We start from the raw sequence: 22,622 nt of genomic DNA on the forward strand, positions 1-22,622 counted from the left end.
CCTGATAATTGATCAGTCTTATCTCAGCCACCCCTGATAATTGATCAGTCTTATCTCAGCCATCCCTGATAATTGATCAGTCTTACCTCAGCCATCCCTGATAATTGATCAGTCTTATCTCAGCCATCCCTGATAATTGATCAGTCTTACCTCAGCCATCCCTGATAATTGATCAGTCTTACCTCAGCCATCACTAATAATTGATCAGTTTTATTTCAGCCATCACTAATAATTGATCAGTCTTACCTCAGCCATCCCTGATAATTGATCAGTCTTATCTCAGCCACCCCTGATAATTGATCAGTCTTATCTCAGCCACCCCTGATAATTGATCAGTCTTACCTCAGCCATCACTAATAATTGATCAGTCTTATCTCAGCCACCCCTGATAATTGATCAGTCTTATCTTAGCCATCCCTGATAATTGATCAGTCTTACCTCAGCCATCCCTGATAATTGATCAGTCTTATCTCAGCCATCACTAATAATTGATCAGTCTTATCTCAGCCACCCCTGATAATTGATCAGTCTTACCTCAGCCATCCCTGATAATTGATCAGTCTTACCTCAGCCATCCCTGATAATTGATCAGTCTTACCTCAGCCATCCCTGATAATTGATCAGTCTTACCTCAACCATCACTAATAGTTGATCAGTCTTATCTCAGCCACCCCTGATAATTGATCAGTCTTATCTCAGCCACCCCTGATAATTGATCAGTCTTACCTCAGCCATCCCTGATAATTGATCAGTCTTGTATGATATATATGGACACAAAGTAGTACCTTCAGCTGTATATTGTTATATTACTCTTATTAATTATGTATAGTAAAGTATTACAGAACATGTATTAATTCTATGTAATATTCTATTTATTGTGCACCATATTATGTATATAAATTATCACATTTATACTTTATGTATTCAGCTTGTGAATGCTGGCATCTGTACAGGCCAGTGCGTAGTAATACATAGATAGATGTAGAAGTAGTCAAGACCGAGTCCTGGTGGCGTGCCCACAGGCTTCCGCGTCCTACTGTATTATATCTCCCGTACGAGAATAGAACCTACTTTTAAAGACAACAAGTGTTTGAGTATACCCTCAGTAATATAGAACATTCTTTGGGTATCTGGCAATACGCTAGATGGCGCAGTGAGTATTTCTCAGTGAGATACAGTGGACCAAGCCTTCCCCCGGACTCTGTTAATGGCGTCTGTCTTCAGTCTTCAGCTTCACACAGCAAGACTACTACAAGCCTCTGGACTTACAGTGTTGTGAAGTGCTATGCTGTGAGGTGAAGTGTTTTGTGAAGTGCTGTGCTGTGTATTTTAATCATAATTGTCTGTGCAAGTTGCGGCCAGATGACTAAGGGAGCGGCCCGACGGTACGTGCTCTCCCGTCTCTGGTCTGAGGGTGACTGAGGAGCCAGGGCGACGCTGCCCACCGCTCCTACGTCTGGCAGCGCGCCAAGTCTCTCCCCTTCCGCCAGACACACACACACACACGCATTCACCTTATATTTCTTGTGACTTATTTCAAACTTCTGTAATTCTGTGCATAGATTACGAGGGGCTGACCCGGTCTTTTGCACAGATAGAGTACAGAAGCAGTCGGCATGTCTCACAGGGATCATAACGATACCCTTCGACGATGGGGTTACGAGTTTTAGTGTGGGAGACCTCTCCCCACCCACGCTTACGCCCCACGCTCCCCACAGTGACACGGCCGAGTCACCCACAGAATCTCCTCGCTCGTCGCGAGCCAGCTCTCCTGCGATGCATGCGTCCACAGATCTCCTTCAACTGATAAAGTGGATGGAAACTTCTCGACGCCAGGACGATATTGCGAGGAGAGAAGAGGAAGAAATAAGGTACAAAGAGTCTGAAAGACGACGCCACAAAGAGGAACAAATACGCAGAGAACTCGAAGACATACGTAGACGTGAGGATGACCTTAGAAGAAAGGAGGATCAAGCCAGATTTGAAGTTTTGATTTCTCTGTTAGCCTCCCCACAACGTTCTACCGTACAAGATTCGTCTGCTACTACTGTTGATGCGACTAGAGGTACTGGTACCTCATTTCCCAGAGTCGGAACAACACCTCAAAAGGCTGCTGTACAGACGCCTCCCTCTCTGATGTCTGACGCTTCTTATCAGATGTTTCGGGAATGGCGTCGACGTTGGCAAGACTACGCAACAATGGTTGACTTGTCAAGTTTATCACAGCCGAAACAAATGATACAGCTTCGTATGTGCTTGTCCTTAGAGACACAACGTACTCTCGAGCACACACTTCAAGTGCCTCCTACGACAACTCTGACGGTAGAGGCCGTGCTCGACAAGTTGCAGGAACATGTCAAGGGACAGCGCAACGAAGCACTCAGGAGAAGACAACTCCTCCAATGTAAACAGCTTGATGGAGAATCTTTTGACGCGTTTTTTGTAAGGCTCAAAAGGTGTTCAGAGGAAGTTGATGTTTGTCCCGGACATTCTCATGTCTGTGAAGAGACACAACTTAAGACAATCATTTTAACGGGTGTCCGAGATGAAGAGCTAGTTCAGCGTCTCATTTCCCTCGACCCCACTTCCTCCCTTCAAGATGTTGTTACGAAATGTCGAGCGTACGAGGCCGCCAGGTGTGCGACTTCAGCTTTACGCTCACAACCTGACCAGTTGAGGGCAGTGTCTTCCTACAGAAAGGGTAAGAAGCAGCAAAGTAACCCCACCCCTCACCCTCCAGCTACACCTTCAGCAGCAGTTTTGTGTAACAGCTGTGCGAGACAGCATAATGCCTCCCAGTGCCAAGCTGCTCAAAGCGTGTGCAGAAGTTGCGACCGCCAGGGTCACTGGGCTTACACAGTCAAGTGCCCTGCTAGCAAAGTTCAGTGTAGACTTTGTGGTCGTGTGGGCCATTATGACAAATGTTGTCGCAAGAAGACACATAAAGGACGCCACCTAGGATCCAAGAAGTCATCCTCAGGTAGTGCTGGCGCCCCCCCTCCTTCTGGCAAGCATCAAGACGCTGTGTCCAGTCGTTCCTGCCGTCGTGTACGTAGTTCCACAGACACGACGCCCCAGCACATCAATGTCGTCATTTCTTACGGTAACTCGTCATCCAGTCTTCAGATGTTACCTGACACCGGTGCTGACGTCTCAGTAATTGGTCCACAACATTTAGCAAGTTTGGGAATACCCCGGAGCAACCTACAGCCCCCTCCTCAGACAACGAAACTGACAGCTGATGGTTCCAAGATGGCTCCAGCTTTGGGATCTTTCTGGGCTACCCTTACCTTTGGTAAGCAGTCTTGCTCAGCCCGGATTGATGTTCATAATGGTATCCCGACTCCGCTCTTATCATATGGCCATTGTCAAGAGTTGGCCATTATTTCCAAGGAATTCCCTAAACCTATTTTAAAGGCCGTCTTCACATCAGAAGAGTCTACAGCACCGGATGCAGACAAGACCCTTGAAGATCTCTGCACCGCAGCCCGGGCCGACCCTTCCTACATCCGGCTCGTCGACTGTGTGTCTCAGGGATTTCCATCTAACCGATACGACCTTCATGAATCGCTACTCCCGTACTGGAAAATACGCGAGGACCTCTATTGTGATGGAGACCTCGTCTTGTATGGTCCACGAGTAGTTATTCCTGCTGCCCTACGCCGCCGTACCTTGGCCCGCCTTCACGACAGCCATCGAGGAGTGGAGGCCACCAAGCGACGGGCGAAGCAGACTGTATTTTGGCCCGGAATCAACGCGGACATTGCAAGTACCGTCCGTGCCTGTGAACCGTGCCAGATTCTGCAACCTAGCCAGCAACAGGAACCTTTAATGTGCGACGATAACCCTTCAAGACCCTTCGAGTCTGTGTCGGCCGATTTCTTTGCAGTTGCAGGGAAGTCCTTCCTCGTCATTGCCGACCGACTGTCTGGATGGCCTGTTGTCGTCCCCTGTGGTAGTGATACAACGGCTACTGCTACCATCCGGAGCTTCAGGCATTACTTCAGAGAAGTTGGTGTTCCCCTCCGCCTCAGGACTGATGGAGGACCCCAGTTCACCAGCCACGAGTTCCGGGACTTCATGGACCGTTGGGGAGTCCGTCATGTCGTGACCTCGCCCCACTACCCCCAGGCGAATGGACACGCTGAAGCCGCAGTCAAGACTGTGAAACACCTGATCCTTAAGGTGTCACCCTCAGGAAATATCGACTGCGAGGACTTCGATCGAGGTTTGTTGGAGTTACGCAACACCCCGAACTTCACCGGACGCTCCCCAGCCCAGGTTCTATACGGACATCATCTCAGGTCTTGTGTTCCTGCCCACCCGAAGTCTTTTTCTCAAGAGTGGCAGGCCAAGACTGAAGAATGTGACCGCCGTGCAGCAGAACGAGCCGCAGATGTCGCTGCTCGGTACGACTGTCATGCCCGCCCCCTTCCCAGGTTGAGTATCGGCCAGCAGATCAGGATTCAAGATCCGGTATCTCACCGCTGGGACAAGGTTGGGGTTGTTATGGGTATTGGCCGGTCCAGGGACTACCAAGTGCGTCTTCCTAGTGGTAGAGTATGGTGGAGGAACCGTCGTTTCCTCCGACCTGTGGAGCTGCCTAGTGTTGACCCCTCCCCAGTTGAGTCCCCTAATGTTGATGTCTCTAAAGTAAATCCATCCCCACCTTGTGTTTCTGCCCCAGTACTCCGCAGGTCCGAGTGACTCAGAAACAAATGGTCCGCTCAAGATGAAACTATGAGCGTATAGGGGGGGAGGGAGGTATATGATATATATGGACACAAAGTAGTACCTTCAGCTGTATATTGTTATATTACTCTTATTAATTATGTATAGTAAAGTATTACAGAACATGTATTAATTCTATGTAATATTCTATTTATTGTGCACCATATTATGTATATAAATTATCACATTTATACTTTATGTATTCAGCTTGTGAATGCTGGCATCTGTACAGGCCAGTGCGTAGTAATACATAGATAGATGTAGAAGTAGTCAAGACCGAGTCCTGGTGGCGTGCCCACAGGCTTCCGCGTCATACTGTATTATATCTCCCGTACGAGAATAGAACCTACTTTTAAAGACAACAAGTGTTTGAGTATACCCTCAGTAATATAGAACATTCTTTGGGTATCTGGCAATACGCTAGAAGTCTTACCTCAGCCATCCCTGATAATTGATCAGTCTTATCTCAGCCATCCCTGATAATTGTTCAGTCTTACCTCAGCCATTTCTGGAAGGTCATCAGTCTCATAAAGCTCCAGTGTGTGCACAATTCCATCATCATTCCTGTAGCCTGTCAAAATGCGAGGAATTCCAGAGAGTTTATTTTCTGCCCACCACTGACTGAGCTTGTACCTGAAGAGAATACCAAACAAAAATATATTTCAGAAGAAGAATTCCAAATTACTTCATGTATATACTGTATATAATAGACTATAAATGAACAATTAATGCACACTTGAACCCCTCCAATTCAACAACTGTGGGCTCTAGTCTTTTAAGAAATACCCAAAAGGTCCAAAATATCCAAAGTCTGAATTTAGTCAGTAAATTCAAACACACTTGAGAATTGTTGAGATTGTGGAACTTTTTAGATACTGTACTCAAGTGGGTAATTTGGAGAGTACAAATCAGCAAAAACAATTGGCTCAAGCCCATCCAGTGTTTTCAGCTTGTCTACTGCACCTGTATTTACTGCCATGCACCAAAATTACTTAAACCAAAATGAATACTGTTAATGTAAAAATAGAAGTGTGTTTCATAGCCTAAATTCTGTATCAGACCCATGTTTCCCAATATTTCATGACATTCAAACTATATTGGTGTAAAAAATAGAAATAATAAGCATCTCAAGTATTGTAGTAAGGTACAGTCTCGTTCAAGATTCTTCCAACACTGCTGGAGACAGGTGGCAACTCAAGGCAGTTTGTTTACTATAGTATGTAGTAAAAATTATGAATGAATCTAAAAGTGATCGGTGATTGGTTACTTAGTTCTCCATTGCTTAATTTATGGTTGGGCTTTGCTGTTTCGTATTATATTATCCTACGTACTATAGTGAACAAACGGCCTTGAGTTGCCAGCTGTCTCCAGCAGTGTTCAAAGAATCTTGAACGAGACTGTACATAATAATAAATCTAAATGTTAATGGTATTCATAGCATTCAATTTCATCTTAAGCATGTACACGTAGGGGGCAGTGAAATTTTGCTCAAAGCTGCACTCTTCAGGCATTGTTCCTTATACATATCTAAGACTCCATGCCAAATTTGAAGCTGATATGTCGAGGTTTAGTCTGCCGCATTTTCTACTGAAATTTTTAAATTTACCTACAGTACTAGCCAAACAGCCGCTGTGGCGGTGCAATGTTCTGTTCAGTGTTCATCAACTTTTTTTTTATATCTCTTATTTCATTTAAGTTGTCTTGTTGCAGATGAGTATGGTGCTATGTCTATATTGATTATCAGCCTTTTCTCATTTCATTTCTCAATGTTGTGTTACTGTACTGTAATGTAGGGGAGACCTACACTGGCTGCCGCTTGTGACCGATACTTGATTAGTGATTATGCTGGAGCTGCCATTGCTACTGCCACCTTAACTGACTATGGCATTATCACAAAGGATGACAAGAGTCAGGTTATTGGACCACATAAGCTGCGGGATGCGAGACAAAAATACCGATTTAAGAGGCAAGAAATTGAGATGGCTAGTTTAGATAATTTGACGTCACTCTATTTTGATGGTAAGAGAACCGCCACTCGTGTGATGATAAAGAATGAGAAGACCGAGAAATGGAGTTCGAGGATGATGGTGAAAGATCATTATGTCATCATGGTTGAGCCTGGCAATGAATATCTCACACATGTGACTCCCAAGACTGGACACGGAAAGCAGATTGCCAAAACTATTCACGAGTTTCTGGTGGAGAAAAATCTAACCCAGCAGCCCATTGTGTGTGTTGGTTGTGATGGAACCAATGTAAATGTAGGATCAGAAAATGGAGTCATTCATCATCTTGAAATGTTACTTGGTCACCCGCTCCATTATTTCATATGTCAGCTTCACGGAAATGAGCTGTCTTTCCGCGCAGTTTTTTATCACTATGATGGTAAACCAAGTGGTCCTGAGCATTGGCGTGGTCCCATTGGAAAGCAGATCAAGGAGTCTTTGTCTGAGCTTCCAGTTGTCGCCTTCCAGCCAGTCAGTTTCCCTGATTTCCCTGTGTTTAATGATGAAGTGGAGAAAGATCTGTCCTGGGATCAGAAATACCTGTATAGGATTTGTAAAGGAGTTATCACAGGTGTTGTTGAAGATGACTTGGCTGCTATTGAGCCAGGTCCTCCCTGTGTGTCAAGGTGGAACACCTTATGGAGTAGAATCCTCAGGCTGTATGTAGCAACATCAAGACCCAGCCATGAGTTGAAAAGAATTGTCATTACAATAATAAAGTTCAGTGCTCCAATGTGGTTTTACATCAAGATACACCCTTACGTAACACACGGCTCAAGGAACGTATTCCAGTCCCTGCTATATATGAAACACCTGAATAGTGAGGAGGAGACGATAGTGAAGAAGGCTGTCCAGAGAAATGCATACTTCGCCCACACAGATCAACTTCTTCTTGGTATGTGTGCAGATGAGGACATGACTGTTAGAGAAAAAGCTGTCTCAATGATAAGAAAAATTAGAGAGGAGAATCAGCAAAAGGAAGAATGCACTGGCAGATCTGAAGAGGAGGAGGAAGATTCTGATGCTGCTGTTGACGAGAATTTGTTAAACTATACTGATGAGGAGGGTAAAGATGGAGATGGGAATGAGGATGTGCCTCCTGTAGTCAACATGAGAAAGGTGGTGACTCCGAAACTAAAGTGGCAAGCAAAAAACTATCATTCCATGATTAACTGGAGGAATGAACTCAAGACTGAGCCTCCTTACATTGCTTCTCTGTCAAATCTACAGGTTAATGACATTCTTGAGACACCATTAGTGGTGCCCAAGTGGCCAAACAGCACTCAGGCGGTCGAGAGAGGCATAAAAGTGATGACTGAAGCTTGCACTGAAGTGACGGGATACGAATCGAGAGATGGATATATTAGGCAAAGATTATTGTCTAGGAAAATGATGCCAAGGTTCCGCACAAAAAAGAATTTCAATATGAACTTGTAATGATTTTCTATACGGTGTACCTGTAAAATAACATGTGAATTAAATCGATGTCACCCATGTAAAATTTATCATTATCCTGGAAAACATTAAATGACACCTAATTTTTGGTATACACTAAAAGTTGACAAAAAGTCGTTCGCGATGCGGCAGGGTAAGTATGCATGAAATGGCATGAAATTTTGCACAGGTGTTTGTTACAGCCATACAAACGATGCCTGAAAAGTGCAGCCTGCAACTCAAATAAAAGTGTTTTTTTCCCTGCCCCCTAATGTACAGTATGTACAAGTGCACTGGAGCTTATGTAAGGGAAGCATGGCAAATTCTTCCAGTACATGTTCAGCACCCAAAGTGGCACTGCCAAGTGGCTGAGGAGTAAACTAAATAATTACCAGGCAAGGAATAAATGGAGGAAAACATTTTTTTTGCAAAATCAGGTTTGTCTTTTGTTTTGTGCATTTCGTTATAGCAGCTACAATGGGGCCCTGGTACTGTGCCAGCTATTAATTGCTGTAGCAACTCCTTAAGGAAAAGAAACATTTCTTTCAATTTCTGAAAGATAAAGAGAGGCGAGTCACACACCTACTTCTGTCAATGTTGACTGTTCATTAGTTTATATGAGCTTTTTCTTTACTTATCACATTTAGTATTTATAATGCTCCACTCTTCAGAATTCCTAGTTAACATCAGAGTATCATTAGAATACTGTATATAAGAAGAGGAGGACACTCTTATAATCTCAAAAATATGAGCTTGAATGTTGAAGTTTTATGTCATTGTTTGTTTTAGGACCACCCACGGCATTTTGAACAGAAATATGTTTTTCCTGTATATTTCAATGAATTTTTGTATGGATTTCATATTCATTTCTTGGGAAAATTTATGAAAACCTTGTAGTGGATTCCTCCCCTACAAGCACCGAACCTTCTCGAATTCCCCTGCCTACGCCTCCAGCGCCGCCCACGGAGTGGGAGTCAACTATCTACCCACGCCTACCCCCTCCTTATAAGACCTGACACCGCTGTGACCACCCTCTTTTCTACCCAGTGCCACCTTCAAGCAACACCATCTCCTCCGTGCCAGCCTGGCGGCTGCCGCTCCCACCAGCGACCTTGGCGTCCCTCAAGTCGCGTGTCCCTCCTCTGGGCACCCTCACCACCCAGCTCTCTCTACTCAATGCTTATTACCATGCTACCTACCCAGCAACAAGCTGCATTGTACATCCAATACAATATGTATGCAGTGAGCACATTGTGAGTTTCCTTTCTCCATCCCATCCTGAGTGTGAACCAATATCTCATACCTCCACAAATGGTGACCCCCGGAGATTCGCACTCACACAGGATGGAGGAGAAACTGATCACTCTCCCAGTCTTCAAACAACATGGAAGACTTGCTTATCCACACAGAGGCAGCTCTCATCGGCTCTACAACTACTGTCTCTACACTGCAGGTTAGACACCCTAGACCAGCTCTGCTACTCTAAGCAGACAGCCGCTCCTCTTCCTGCCCCAAGCACCACGTCCTACCGACCCCAACACACCCGTCCTGCCTCAGACGCCGCCCCCGGCCCAGCAGTACCCCATGCCGCGGACCCACACACCCCTCTTTTCTCCCCCAGGTACCCCCTCCTACTGTCCTGCACCCTGCTGCTGTCGTGACCCTGCTGCTGTCATGCACCCTGCTGCTGTCATGGACACTCTTCCTAACGTAGCCCCTCCTCCTGACCCAGGCCCACACACCCCAGCAGGTGCATCTGAGGACTCTGTACCTGTCGCGAGTGAAGCACAACATTCATCACCTCCACAACCCTCCTTATCCCTCTTTTCTCCCACAGATCTCGTGTAGCTAGACAGAGTTGCCTCCCCCTAGCGGCCGGCTCATCCACGCCCTTGCCGTTATGTCCCACTTGTGGCATGCACCGCCCGTTCTGCCTCATATGTGGCACGCAGCTCTGCCAACCTCCAGCCGCACCCGGAGGAAAAGGGGAGTATTGTAAAGCACCGAACCTTCTCGAATTCCCCAGCCTACGCCTCCAGCGCCGCCCACGGACCAGGGGTCAACTATATGCCCACGCCTACCCCCTCCTTATAAGACCTGACACCGCTGTGACCACCCTCTTTTCTACCCAGCGCCACCTTCAAGCAACACCATCTCCGCCCCGCCAGCGACCTTGGCGTCCCTTAAGTTGCGTGTCCCTCCTCTGGGCACCCTCACCACCCAGCTCTCTCTACTCAACGCTTATTACCATGCTATCTACCCAGCAACAAGCTGCATTGTACATCCAATACAATATGTATACAGTGAGCACATTGTGAGTTTCCTTACTCCATCCCATCCTGAGTGTGAACCAATATCTCATACCTCTACAACCTTACCAACCCAAATTGTATGGTAAATACACAAAAAATGAACCACTCCAAACTTAACAAAACCTGGCTTAACCTAACCAAACCTAACTCTGTTGGCTCTTATCATAACTAATGAGGAGGACTACAGTGGCCACTTTGGAACATTTATCCCCTGTTGGCACTAGCCATCATGAGATGCTGTCTTCAGAGGAGCGTCCAGCTGAGATTTAAGAAAAAAGAGAAAATATGAAAAAGTTCCAGGGCAAAGATGTTGCCTATCGCTGTATATGGACCGAGTTTTATAGCAATATTCGTAACATTTATGCAGTTATTATGGTTCCCCCCTCCCCACCACATCCCCTCGGGTATACATATGAATGATTGTGGTAAAATATTTGTCCCAAAAAATAGGGAATAAGTAGCCCCCAAAATACTTTAGAATTTGATTTCTGGCAACTCTCTCTCTCTCTCTGACAAGTGTTGACGTGCAAATGATTATCAGTGACTCTTGGTCTCTGCTTGAGAGAGGTGGTCCTTACTGGTGCGCCACATATCTTACCTCACTTGTACTGCTGTAGCAGTCATTTCTTCTCGAAAATCAGGATGACAGGTGATTCGAAACGCATTAGACAACTCATGGAAGCACGTGCCAAGGCCCTGACTGCATCCAAGAGGAGAAATATAGAAAAAAAAATCGCTGAGACTGGCAACAGGAGTAGACCAGTCCCCCAGTTGATGCATCTGCCCCAGCCGTCGCTCCACACACCCCACCACCACCACCCTCCCTCCCGTCTACCTCTTGCTCTGATGCAGCAGACCAGCAAGGCTATCACGTTTATCCATTCATTAAAAATTGGTAACGAAAACTGACGATGATGAGCCTGATAGTGAAAATGAGTGTATCATCATCACCAAGAGATAATTGAAAGACCTCATTGCCTCCCGATGCCACTGCCAGGATGAAAACTTTGTTGTTGAGTTTGAAGATGATTGTGGTCCCTCGGTTAACAAACACAATTCATTCCACAGAGTAGTTCGTTTACCAAAAATTTTGTTAACCGAATCTATTATTTCAATGGGATATTGGGTAATAGGATCCAACTCACAGAAAAAGTACATACAAAGTACTGTATACCAGTAACAGAATTAACAAAACATTAAATATAAACTAAATACAGTACTGTACTGTACAGTACAATATACTGTACAATAACAAATAAAAAACAATAGAATACTGCATTTTAACTTACTCTGAGGTGTGTATCTCGTATTACCAGCAGCTTTGTTTACATATCAAACAGCTGATTGTAGAGGCAGTGGATGATGACATGCCATATTCTTTACAGAGTGCATTGGTTCTAATGCCTTCTTCATGTTTCATAATAATTTCTGCACTGTATATTATCAATATGTTAACTAAATTTCAGAATGACCAATAATTTAAATGCAAAAATGCAAAAATATTCAAGAGACCAACAAAATCGATGTTCACTCAACTGTAAACAATGTTAAACTGAGAAGCGTTGTTGGGTGATTCAATCAGCAGATGGGTGCACAAAAACTGTTCCCTGTACTGTCTATATTATCAATACAGTAAACCCCCGCTTTACGTGGTTTCACTTTACGCGTTTCCACGTTTACACGGTACCCTGCCGAAACCGGAATGCTCACTTTCCGCGGTGTGTGTACCCTTTTACGCGGACAGCAGCGCGAACAGGGTGCACACAAGGTCGCCCAGTAATCAAAACATTACTGAGTTCTTCACCCGCCACCCACCACAGCCGGCCCAAGTCAGTGATAGTGAGGATATGGACTTATATGGACTTTGAGGGGTTTGACAAAGAGGCCCTGCAAGCCTCTGTGGTGGATAGTGATACAATTGATACAGGTGAGGGCCAATAATCTGCCCTCTGCCTCGGAACCAACCCCCCATCCCCGTGTGCCCAGCCATCTTTTCTACTAATATAAGTGTTAAAAAAATACTTAATATTATTGATATTTCTCTTAATTATTAATTGTGTGTGCATACCATCATAAAATTAAGAAGTTATTTTACTACAACGTAGGTATTGTGTCTGAAAAAGTGGAGTTTGGGGGTCGGCCCGGTCTCTATTTCAATTAATCCCATATGTTATGATGTTCACTTTACGCATTTCTCACTTTACGCGGCCCGTGGGTTCAATTGACCGCGTAAAGTGAGGGTTCACTGGTTAACTAAATTTCAGAATGACCAATAATTTTAATATAAAAAATACATAAATATTCAAGAGACCAACTTTCTTGATATTTATTTCACTGGAAACGAATGTTAACATAGAACCAATTACTGTATTGGCGGACTAGCCGATCAGCTGATGCGCACAACAAAACGTGTTTGTCGTAAGGATTTCGTTAATCGAACTGAAAATCCTTATGGGAGCTAATTCGTTAACCAAAATTTCGTTAATCGAACCATTTGTTAACCGAGGGATAACTGTATTTGAGAACACCATCACACTACACTGTGAACAGAGAAGAAATCTAGGCCTTCAGCAGCACCAGACGCCCAAGGTCATAAGAAGAACTTACCTCTCTAGAAGACTAATGTTGCACTCATGCACATGTCAATCAATGAAGATATTAGCCTTGCTGGAGTAAGAAGAATTCTGGGTCTGTTTGGCATGCCAAATATAGGTAATTACAAGTATTACCACATCTAAATTACATCTTTGCTGCTATGAATACTCATTATACAATGAAACAAGAAGTTTTTCAGAGAATCAGGAAACCCTATGAGGAACATACCACAAATATTCCCAATGAAGATGGAGTACTCAACATTGATGTATCATTCGATGGCACATGGTGAAGCGAGGTCACACATCCAAAGTTGGCATGGCCGTTGTCATCGGAGTATGCACAGGATTTATTGTTGATTTTGAAGTCATGAGCAAGTACTGTTTGGCCTGTGGACTCAAGGAAGGGCAACTCCGAAGAAAGAAGATAACGGCTCAAGACTTTAGGGTGTGGAAGACCAAACACGAATCTAAATGCACCAAGAACTATCAAGGTACCTCTGGGGTCATGGAAGCAGAAGGAGCAAAGAGAATGTTTTGAAGATCTCAAGACCTGAATTTCAGATATAAAAATTTTGTAGGAGATGGCAACTCCAGTGCTTACAATGCAGTGACTAAGATGAACAATGGCAATGGCCCATACTAGAGCATGCAAGTGAATAAGCTTGAATGTATCAAACACGTTCAGCGGATGGGAACAAGCTGAGGAAGCTGCTGGATGAAGAGAAGGTAGAGATAAAAACAAGGAAAGAGAAAACCATGGGAATAAATCTCCTAGGTGGCCAAAACAAACCGTCTGACAAGGCCATTGACACACTAACAAGCTAATATGGAAATACCATAAGAACAAATGTTGGAAAAAGTTATTTAGACATGATGGCAGTTATAACACCTTCCATTGCGCATTAAGCGCTGAAGCTCACCCCCGACATGGGTTAGGCCCTATGGGATCTGACTCTGGTGCTTTTTCCAGAAAGGTTTAGCAGAAGGAAAAAAGGAGGAAGACATCTCACATAAGGGGGGTCTCTTGTCATCGATGTTTCTGAAGAAGCACAGAAAAAGGTAAGAGAAATCTACAAGGCACTGTCGTCAAGGGACATCATGGAGAGATGCCTTGAAGGGCTGACTCAAAATGTAAACGAAAGTTTTCATGCCAAGATGGGGGCACGGGCACACAAACCCAAGTTTGCTGGGCTTCGTCGTGTCCAGTATGTTGCAAAGACTGCAGTTTTGGAACACAATTTTGGCTACCAGAAAGAATCACTTCTAAAAGAAATGAACATGGACTCATCAGCCTTTCAAAAATCATTGTAACGCCAAGATGTCTATTGGAAGATTCACTCAACACCGAAGACAAGGCTTAAAAGAAAGACTGGGATGAAAAGCACACCAGACTATGCACCAAGAGCCTTTTGATGAAACCTGGTGACAACGAGGAGTGTGGGCACCTCTGAAACCCTCTCAAATGAGATAGTACCCTGCCTCAACAAGGTAAGGAGGGGTGACCAGGATTGCCTGAAGAATAAGAAATATAACTGGATTTCAGTTGGAGATGTAAAAATACACCAAAATACAAGATATTACATGTAATATCGGCTCAGAATGAGAACTTACACAGCGGAGAAAGGTTGAGAAACTTTATTGGCGTGTATCTCAAAATGAACTTTTCCAACACTCAGATTTGAATTTCTCTGCCAATTTTTTACCGATTTCAATGAAACAAACACTCAGCACAGGAAGAACCCTTCCTCAACATAACTCCAGGATCCATTTTTTCTATCTTGTAAGATTTATTTTCAGTTGAATATTTAGTCTAAATATTTTGACAAAATTTTTCAACCGAACTTGAAATTTTTTGTTCATAAAACCAAAGACAAAAACAAACATATCACCCTGGACAATTCAGTGGCAACACTAGATGCCTTAGTACTATCAATTTCAAGGCAAAATAGAAAGAAGTAATGAAGAAATTATAGCTTGAAAATTTAAACAAATATGAGAACATTTTTGAAGGGGTAGAAGTGGGGTTATGGGGCTAGAATTGATGTACATATGGTCCTTGAATGATGACCAAAATTAAAATCACCTACACCAAAAACCGGACTCTCCTCTTCAGAGCTGTAAAAAGTACCGGACTTTGTTACTCAAGTAAAAGTATTGTTACACTGCCAAAATATTACTCCAGTAGAAGTAAAAGTATCCAAAGTTCAATGTACTCAAGTAGAAGTAAAAATAGTATCTCATTCTTAAAGTACTCAAGTACTGAAAGTAAAAATTAAAAACAAAATTATTTATCATCTCAAATATTAAAATAAGTCCACAGCATTGCACATGTTTGTTTGCAAATATTTCCATTGAGATTAATTAATGACTGATTCTCAAAATTATGGATGTCCAATCAGGATGTTTTAGGCATAAATATAAGCCCAGTATGACTAAACAGACGCTCACAAGTAGCAGACATGAAGAAATGCTTGTGGTTGGTTAGCTTCCAAGTCTGTCTTGTGTCCTGTGATTGGATATTTAAAACTATTTTTGGGGGAATGTAACTGTTAGATATAAACTAGGTTACCCCATATTTATGTGAATATGTTCTATTATGTTTTGCGTTAGTTGTGGAATAAAGCGCCACTTCCCTGCGCATGTTATGTCTATTTTGTTTTTACGACTGGTCCCAAAATATACTGGAAAGAGCAAGAACGCTTGTGTCATTGTCTGAGCCTCTCTCATCATATTTTGTTGATATCCACCAAAAATGAACACTGTAACTTCAACAGGTTATGGGCCCAGCCACAGGTTGGTGTTTTATGGTGATGAAAGCAAGTATGAGTTGTGGGAAGTGAAGTTCTTCGGCCATTTAAGACTTCAAAAACTTCTCGATGTCGTTAATCAAGATGCAGACGGTGCAGAGGTGATGGAGAAGAATGCTGAAGTGTTTGCAGAACTAGTCCAGTACCTCGACGATAGAAGTCTTTCCCTTATAATATGAGATGCCAAAGATGACGGTAGGAAGTTGTTAAAGATTCTCCGTGAACATTATCTAGGCAGCAGCAAGCCAAGAATTATTGCCTTGTATACAGAACTGACGTCACTCAAGAAATCCAATGAAGAGACCATTACCGACTACGTGATACGGGCTGAAACGGCAGCAGCTTCATTGAAGCTAGCAGGTGAAACCATCAGTGACAATTTACTTGTAGCAATGTTATTAAAAGGATTACCTTTAGAATATAAGACATTTTCTACTGTTGTGACGCAGAAAGAAGCAGCTGTTAGTTTCTCTGAATTTAAAGTAGCATTAAGAAGTTTTGAAGAAACTGAAAAGTGTCAACAACAACAAGGTGAGGATGCAGATAATGTGATGAATACAAAATTATAATATATGAATATTAAATGCTTTTCCTGTGGAAAAATAGGACACAGAAAATCTGAGTGCAGAAGTAAAGACAAATATAATCCTAATGAAGCAAAGCCTAGTAGGTGGTGTGATAACTGCAAATCCCCTACTCATGATACTAATTATTGCTGCAGAAATAATTCAGGAAAGTCTGTAACTAGCAGTGAAGAAGATAGCCATTCACTTGCATTTAGAGTTAGTGTCAGTTCTGTTTATAATGTAAGTAGTGATGTAAATACACAATGCCTGTTGGTAGTGTAGTGGACGTCTCCCCTACAACTTCCTAACTGCGTAGCCACGCCACCACCTGTTACCGTCTTCCCTAGCAACCAAGCGTATCCGCATTCCAATGCCCGCCGTATCTTAGCAACGGAACTAGTCACCGGCTACTTCTCGGGTTTTCCCACCATGACTCATAGCCGCTGCTGGGTGTATATAAGCTCTGTCTCTCCCTTGAGATTCAGTCTGACCAATCTTCTTGAACAAGCAACACCTCCTCCTCCGCCGCTGCCTGGCTGCCCCTCGCATCTCCTCGCCTGCCTGGCGGTCCTCGCTCCCACCGGCGAGCATGGCGACCCACCAGCTGTCCTTCCCTGAGCTTCCTCACCAACCAACTCTCATTCTGCCCATTTTCCTGAACAAGCAACACCTCCTCCTCTGCCGCTGCCTGGCGACCCTCGCCTCTACTCCGCCTGCCTGGCGGTCCTCGCTCCCGCCAGCGAGCATGTCCTTCTCTGAGCTTCCTCACCAACCAACTCTCATTCTGCCCATTTTCCTGAACAAGCAACATCTCCTCCAGCAAGCTCCATGCTGTTAACATTTCATTCAACCAGGAGGCCAGCAACAGGCAACACCTTCTCTAACGAAGCTCCTGCACATCTACCTCCTTCAACACGATACTCACCGAACGTCTTCTACTGAGCTGCTCCCCACCACACGGCATCTCCAGCACCAGACTGTCTATCATATAACTTATATATTATACAAGAAAACCACATTAGAGTTTCCTTCCATCCTGAGTGCTAGACAACTTTAATATCTCGATACCCCTACAGTAGACTGTGACGCGACATCACATATAAGTGATAAATCACAGTTTGTAAAATTTGATCAGAATTTTGATTGTTCTAACCATTGTATAGAATTAGCAGATGGTAGTAGGCAAAATGGTATTGTATCAGGCAGAGGTGATGCAAGAGTTGAAATTAATGATGTTAATGGTAATAGCCATAAAGTTCTACTCAAAAATGCTCTATGTGTTCCTTCCTATAAACAGAATATATTTTCTGTTTTAGCAGCCACAGAGAAAGGAGCATCAGTAAATTTTCCCCAAATTCTGCAGAATTGAAGGCCTCAGATGATACAGTGTTTGATATTAATAAACATGGTAAACTGTATTATCTGAATAATGTGAACTCACAGAAAAGCAGCAGTTACACTATTGAGGAATGGCATAGAATTTTAGGTCATTGTAATGTGAAAGATATACTTAAATTAGAAAATGTTGTTAATGGTATGAAAATTACAGATAAGAATAATTTTGATTGTAATACTGTATATGCGTTTCTTGTAATATATGCGTTTCAGGTAAAATGTCTCCGTCTAGAAGTAGAGAACCTGATTAGCGAGAAACAACCAATTTAGAACTTGTACACTGTGATTTAGCAGGTCCTGTAGACCCTACTGCAAGAGAAGGTTTTAAGTATGCCATTTCCTTTGTAGATGACTTCTCTGGTATGATCATGATTTATTTTTTGAGATCTAAGAGTGATACTTTGGCAGCTACAGAAAAATTCTTGGCGGATTCTGCTCCATATGGATCTGTCAAACGACTAAGGTCTGACAATGGTGGTGAATTTACTTCCACTGAATTTAAAACTCTAATCATTAAAAATCACATAAAGCATGAATTTTCTCCTCCATATTCACCACATCAAAATGGTACAGCGGAGCGAGCTTGGAGGTCTATTTTTGATATAGCCAGATGCTTATTGTTGGAAGCAAAGGTACCTAAGACTCTATGGACTTAAGCTGCGAAACCTTCAGGATACATTCGTAACAGATGCTACAACCATGGTTGTAAATGGATGAAAATAAATGAAGAAATTTATGTAAATCTACCCAAAAATACAGTTGAAAACTTTATATGATAAAATGTACACTAATGTACAACAATTTTTATCTCTTGAACAAAATATATGAATTTTACATTCAAATTATTGGCTGTCTTGCAAGGATTCCAGCAATGCAAATTATAATCTCCAAACTTTAGTCTGAGATATTATATAAGATAAAAACTGTAAGCCTAAAACCCTGACTGGAGGAGAGGGAGGGAGGGTGGGAGGGAGGGACGGAGCCAGCCAGCCAGGGAGGGGTGGGGGATTGGGGTGATATGTTTGACAGTTTGAGCCGAAGGTCTCTATGTGTTTATTTAACAGTCCTACTAAGCTTCTCTCATTGCTGGGATTCTTGTAAGATACTGATTAATTTGAATATAAATATGCTATAATTTGCACTGGACATAACAATTTTAGTACCATAATCAAATTAGTACATGTGCACTCCAGCTTTGCACTAAGGTCATTTATTTCTTTTATGTTTCTTTTAGTATGGTGTGTGCATGTAAATGGATGAAAATAAATGAAGAAATTTATGTAAATCTACCCAAAAATACAGTTGAAAAACTTTTTATAAAATGTACTACAGTATTGTACACTAATGTACTAAATTTTTTATATCTTGAGCAAAATATATGACGCTTATATTCAAATTAATCTCTGTCTTGCAAGGATTTCAGCAATGCAAATTATATTATCCTAACTTTAGTCTGAGATATTATATAAAATAAACATAAAGAAATCACCAATCTTTTGTCTGGGAGGGAGGGGGCGGGAGGTGAGGTGACAGAATGTCTGGCGTTTGTTTGTTTATTTATTTGAGATAAGATTTGACAGTTGGCGCTGAAGGCCTGCCTGCGTGTTTATTTATCATTACTTAAGAGTGACTAAGCTCTTCTCATAATTTGCCACCCAAACGACCTGGGTGAATATAACTTACATTGCTGGGATTCTTGTAAGATAGTGATTTATTTGAATACCTGTATAAACAATCTATATTTGCAATAGGCATAACAATTTAAGTACCGTAATCATTTAGTACATGTACAGTACAGGTTTGCACTTAGGTCCATTGTTAACCGAGGGACCACTGTAATGCAGTGTACTTGTACTGTACAATATTGACTAAATTCACTAGATAACGTACACAACTAATGGTTGGTAAAACTTGTCAAGTAAGTGAGTGTCAAGTCTGTCAGTATGAGTGGCACGTGTGAGTGCTTGTGTCCCCCATCATAGGAGTCCGTTTTCTCTCGCTTCAGGACGCCTGAGTCCGTTTTCTCTTAATCTTAGAGTGCAGTGCACCAGAGACTTCGTTATTCCTTAGTAATGACACAGAATTTGAAATTGCAACCCCAATTGCAACTGGGGTTGCAATTGTTGAGGCAACTAGATATGTCTGATTACAGCAAATGTGTTATTGTCAATTTGTAGGTGAAAGATTTTATCCTCAATAGATGTAGGTTAACATTACACACCCCATGCCTCTCATTTTTCTTATTTTATGGCAACATACCAAGATGTACTGTAAAAAATTTTACTATTTAATTTTTATTATACTCATTTATATGTATTTGGCTCAAATTTAATTAAGTGTACAATACTGTATAGATATTGTTTAGTGAAGGAACAGGCAACTTAGTGAGACTTTGAGTGCTAATCGCAGCCATGGAACCTAACCCCTATTTCCCATAAGCCTTTAGTCAAGCCAACCTCATAAGGGACCACTGTATAATAAAATTACTAATGAACATAACAGGTAAATATAAATCCTCCCATACCTTTTGTGAGTCTTGATCTTATAATCTTCAGTAAGCTCTCTGCAACACTTGACCATGACAAATCCACTGAGATCCTTGAAACCTTCTTCATACAAATATGGGTCAGCACAATCCACTTCAGGAGCAAAAACCATTGTTGTCTGGTCCATCATCACCTTCAGCACACACCGGTACTCCTCATTAGCTTGTATGCCTCCTTCAGGATCTCCTATTTGAAAACATTTATTAATACCTGTCACACTCTTAATCTTTTTGCTCTTTTAAGCATTTTTCTGCCATAATGCATGGTGGTTAGAATTACAATAATTATAATACTGTAACAACAACAACAACAACAATAATAATAATAATAATAATAATAATAATAATAATAATAATAATAATAATCATAATAATAATAATACTTTTACTTTTATCCTCTTCGCCACTGATCGGCTTGTTAGCCGCTTGGGCGATCGGTCACGTCTCTTTTCATTTATATTCTTCACCAATAGATTGGCTAACTAGCCGCCCGAGCGATCGGTCACGTCTCTGTCACGCACTGTTGGCAAATACTGGGCATGCACCGGCTCCTGAATGTACCTGAACCCGCTCCAGTGTTGGTCAAGTTCTTGTCTTGAAAGAGCTCACACTCGGTGCTGTCAGAACACTCTCTGGTAGATTGTTCCAAGAGTTTACAACACTCACTCCGAAAGAGTTTGCCCTCACAGTTTTCTGGACTTGCGGCTTCATCAATCTTGAGCTGTGACCCCTTGTGGGGCGAGCGTCCGCCAGCTCCAATTAAGGACACTCAACTGAGTAGTGCCCCCTGAGATGCATACACACCTCAACTAGGTCCCCCCTTGCCCATCTGTAGTATAAGCTAGGCAAGTTCAGGTGCTCCAATCTCTCAGGGTAGCTGAGGTGCCGAAGTGCAGGCACCAGTCTGGTGGCCCTCCTTTGAACATTTTCAACCAACTGACAGTCCCTAGCATATCTCGGGTGTAATGACAACGGTCTTACACGTCAGTTAGCGCCAAAATCAAATGATTCATATTACGCTTAATAGCCCACAAAACATGTAACTCGGCTTTCGTTTGAGTCCTCCATCTGAGGAGTCCGTTTCCTCATCACTTCAAGACACCTCAGTCCTCCGTTATCCCATTTTCTCTGACTTACTGAAACCAACCTCTCTATAAAAATGAATTTGAGTGTGAGAGAAACACCCTTGTTTTGAGTCAACTTAGATATGTCTGTTTACAGTTGGAACATTCAAGATCCATTGTGAGTGGGGTAGAATGCTTCAACTGTCCTTATCGATAGTAGAACGTGTCACGTAAGTAGTGTCGAGTTTGCCAGCTAGAGTGGCGTATTTTCGTCCGTGGGGATATTCATGAGTTTCTGATTGCTCCTGAAGTTATATCATTTTGTCGCCCCGACATCAGAGAATCTGATGTTTATAGTTTAGTTAGTGTCAGTTGTCTATTTAAGAAAGTCATTAATCTCCTGAACTATTCTGTCAACTGGTATAATCTCCAAGATCTAGCGCCTCCCCGTGAATAGCTCCTTGTTCGCCCCAGGCCTGAGCTTGCAGAATTTATGTTATCGACGTGTATATTCCACCTTTTCCTGGCAAGCTCAACCTCTGATTAGATTATATGAATAGACATAGGAAATTACCCTGGTCAAGAACACCGGAGTTCATAACTAAGTATACAGTGATCCAAAATGGTAGAGAAGTTATGTTGTTGGTAAGATCGACCCTTCTGGTATGAACACGGAGGCCCAAGCTGCCCCGCTGGTGCACGTATATACCTCTACACGAGGGAGAATCACGCATTCGTGACTCTTCCTCAACGTCTCTCCAGGTATGTTAACGTGTGTTCCCCGCCGCCTATTAATTCAGTTTAACTTAGTCAATTTTGTGAATATCAGTGTTCATGTGTTAACATAGTGAATTCTGTGCCAATAAAGTCCAGTAACGTAGAGATTTAGATATCGTCTGAACCGTTGCCAGACGTATGTTTTGTATAGTTGAAGTTAGACATTTACGCATTCGTGACTCTTCCTCAACGTCTCTCCAGTGTGTTGAGCTGAATACTCATCGGCTACCGTGGGTCGGTAACCGGGTTGGACGATGCCGTTAATTCGACAGGATTAAACTGGGAATTCGGTTTCCTGCAAATCAGGCGCCAGCTCCCTGGGCGTGTCTCGGTCTACAACCGACCCCTAACAGCGATCTTCATTTGTTGTAGAGACCAGCGTTACCCT

At 42.7% G+C, this 22,622-nt stretch overlaps 1 protein-coding gene across 1 annotated transcript; it reads right to left on the reverse strand.

Moving 5' to 3' along the window:
• Nucleotides 1-5,192: 5,192 nt before the first annotated feature.
• LOC121866361 (decapping and exoribonuclease protein-like) lies at nt 5,193-20,631 on the reverse strand. The gene is made up of 2 exons (XM_042365978.1): nt 20,373-20,631; nt 5,193-5,364 (listed from the first exon to the last, which is right to left on the reverse strand). Exons 1-2 carry the CDS (start codon nt 20,522-20,524, stop codon nt 5,193-5,195), a joined length of 324 nt encoding a protein of 107 aa, XP_042221912.1. The 5' UTR covers nt 20,525-20,631.
• Nucleotides 20,632-22,622: the final 1,991 nt, after the last annotated feature.

The sequence above is a fragment of the Homarus americanus genome, unplaced genomic scaffold (genome assembly GCF_018991925.1).
Source record: "Homarus americanus isolate GMGI-L3 unplaced genomic scaffold, GMGI_Hamer_2.0 scaffold30745, whole genome shotgun sequence".
In the NCBI taxonomy this organism is placed as follows: Eukaryota; Metazoa; Arthropoda; class Malacostraca; order Decapoda; family Nephropidae; genus Homarus; species Homarus americanus.

Bases quoted from the DNA above. Each gene is read 5' to 3' on its own strand.
- LOC121866361 (XM_042365978.1), bottom strand. From the start codon at position 20,524: ATGATGGACCAGACAACAATGGTTTTTGCTCCTGAAGTGGATTGTGCT. The intron at 5,365-20,372 runs GTATGGGAGGAT...TATTCTCTTCAG, and splicing joins AAGATCAAGACTCACAAAAG to GTACAAGCTCAGTCAGTGGT.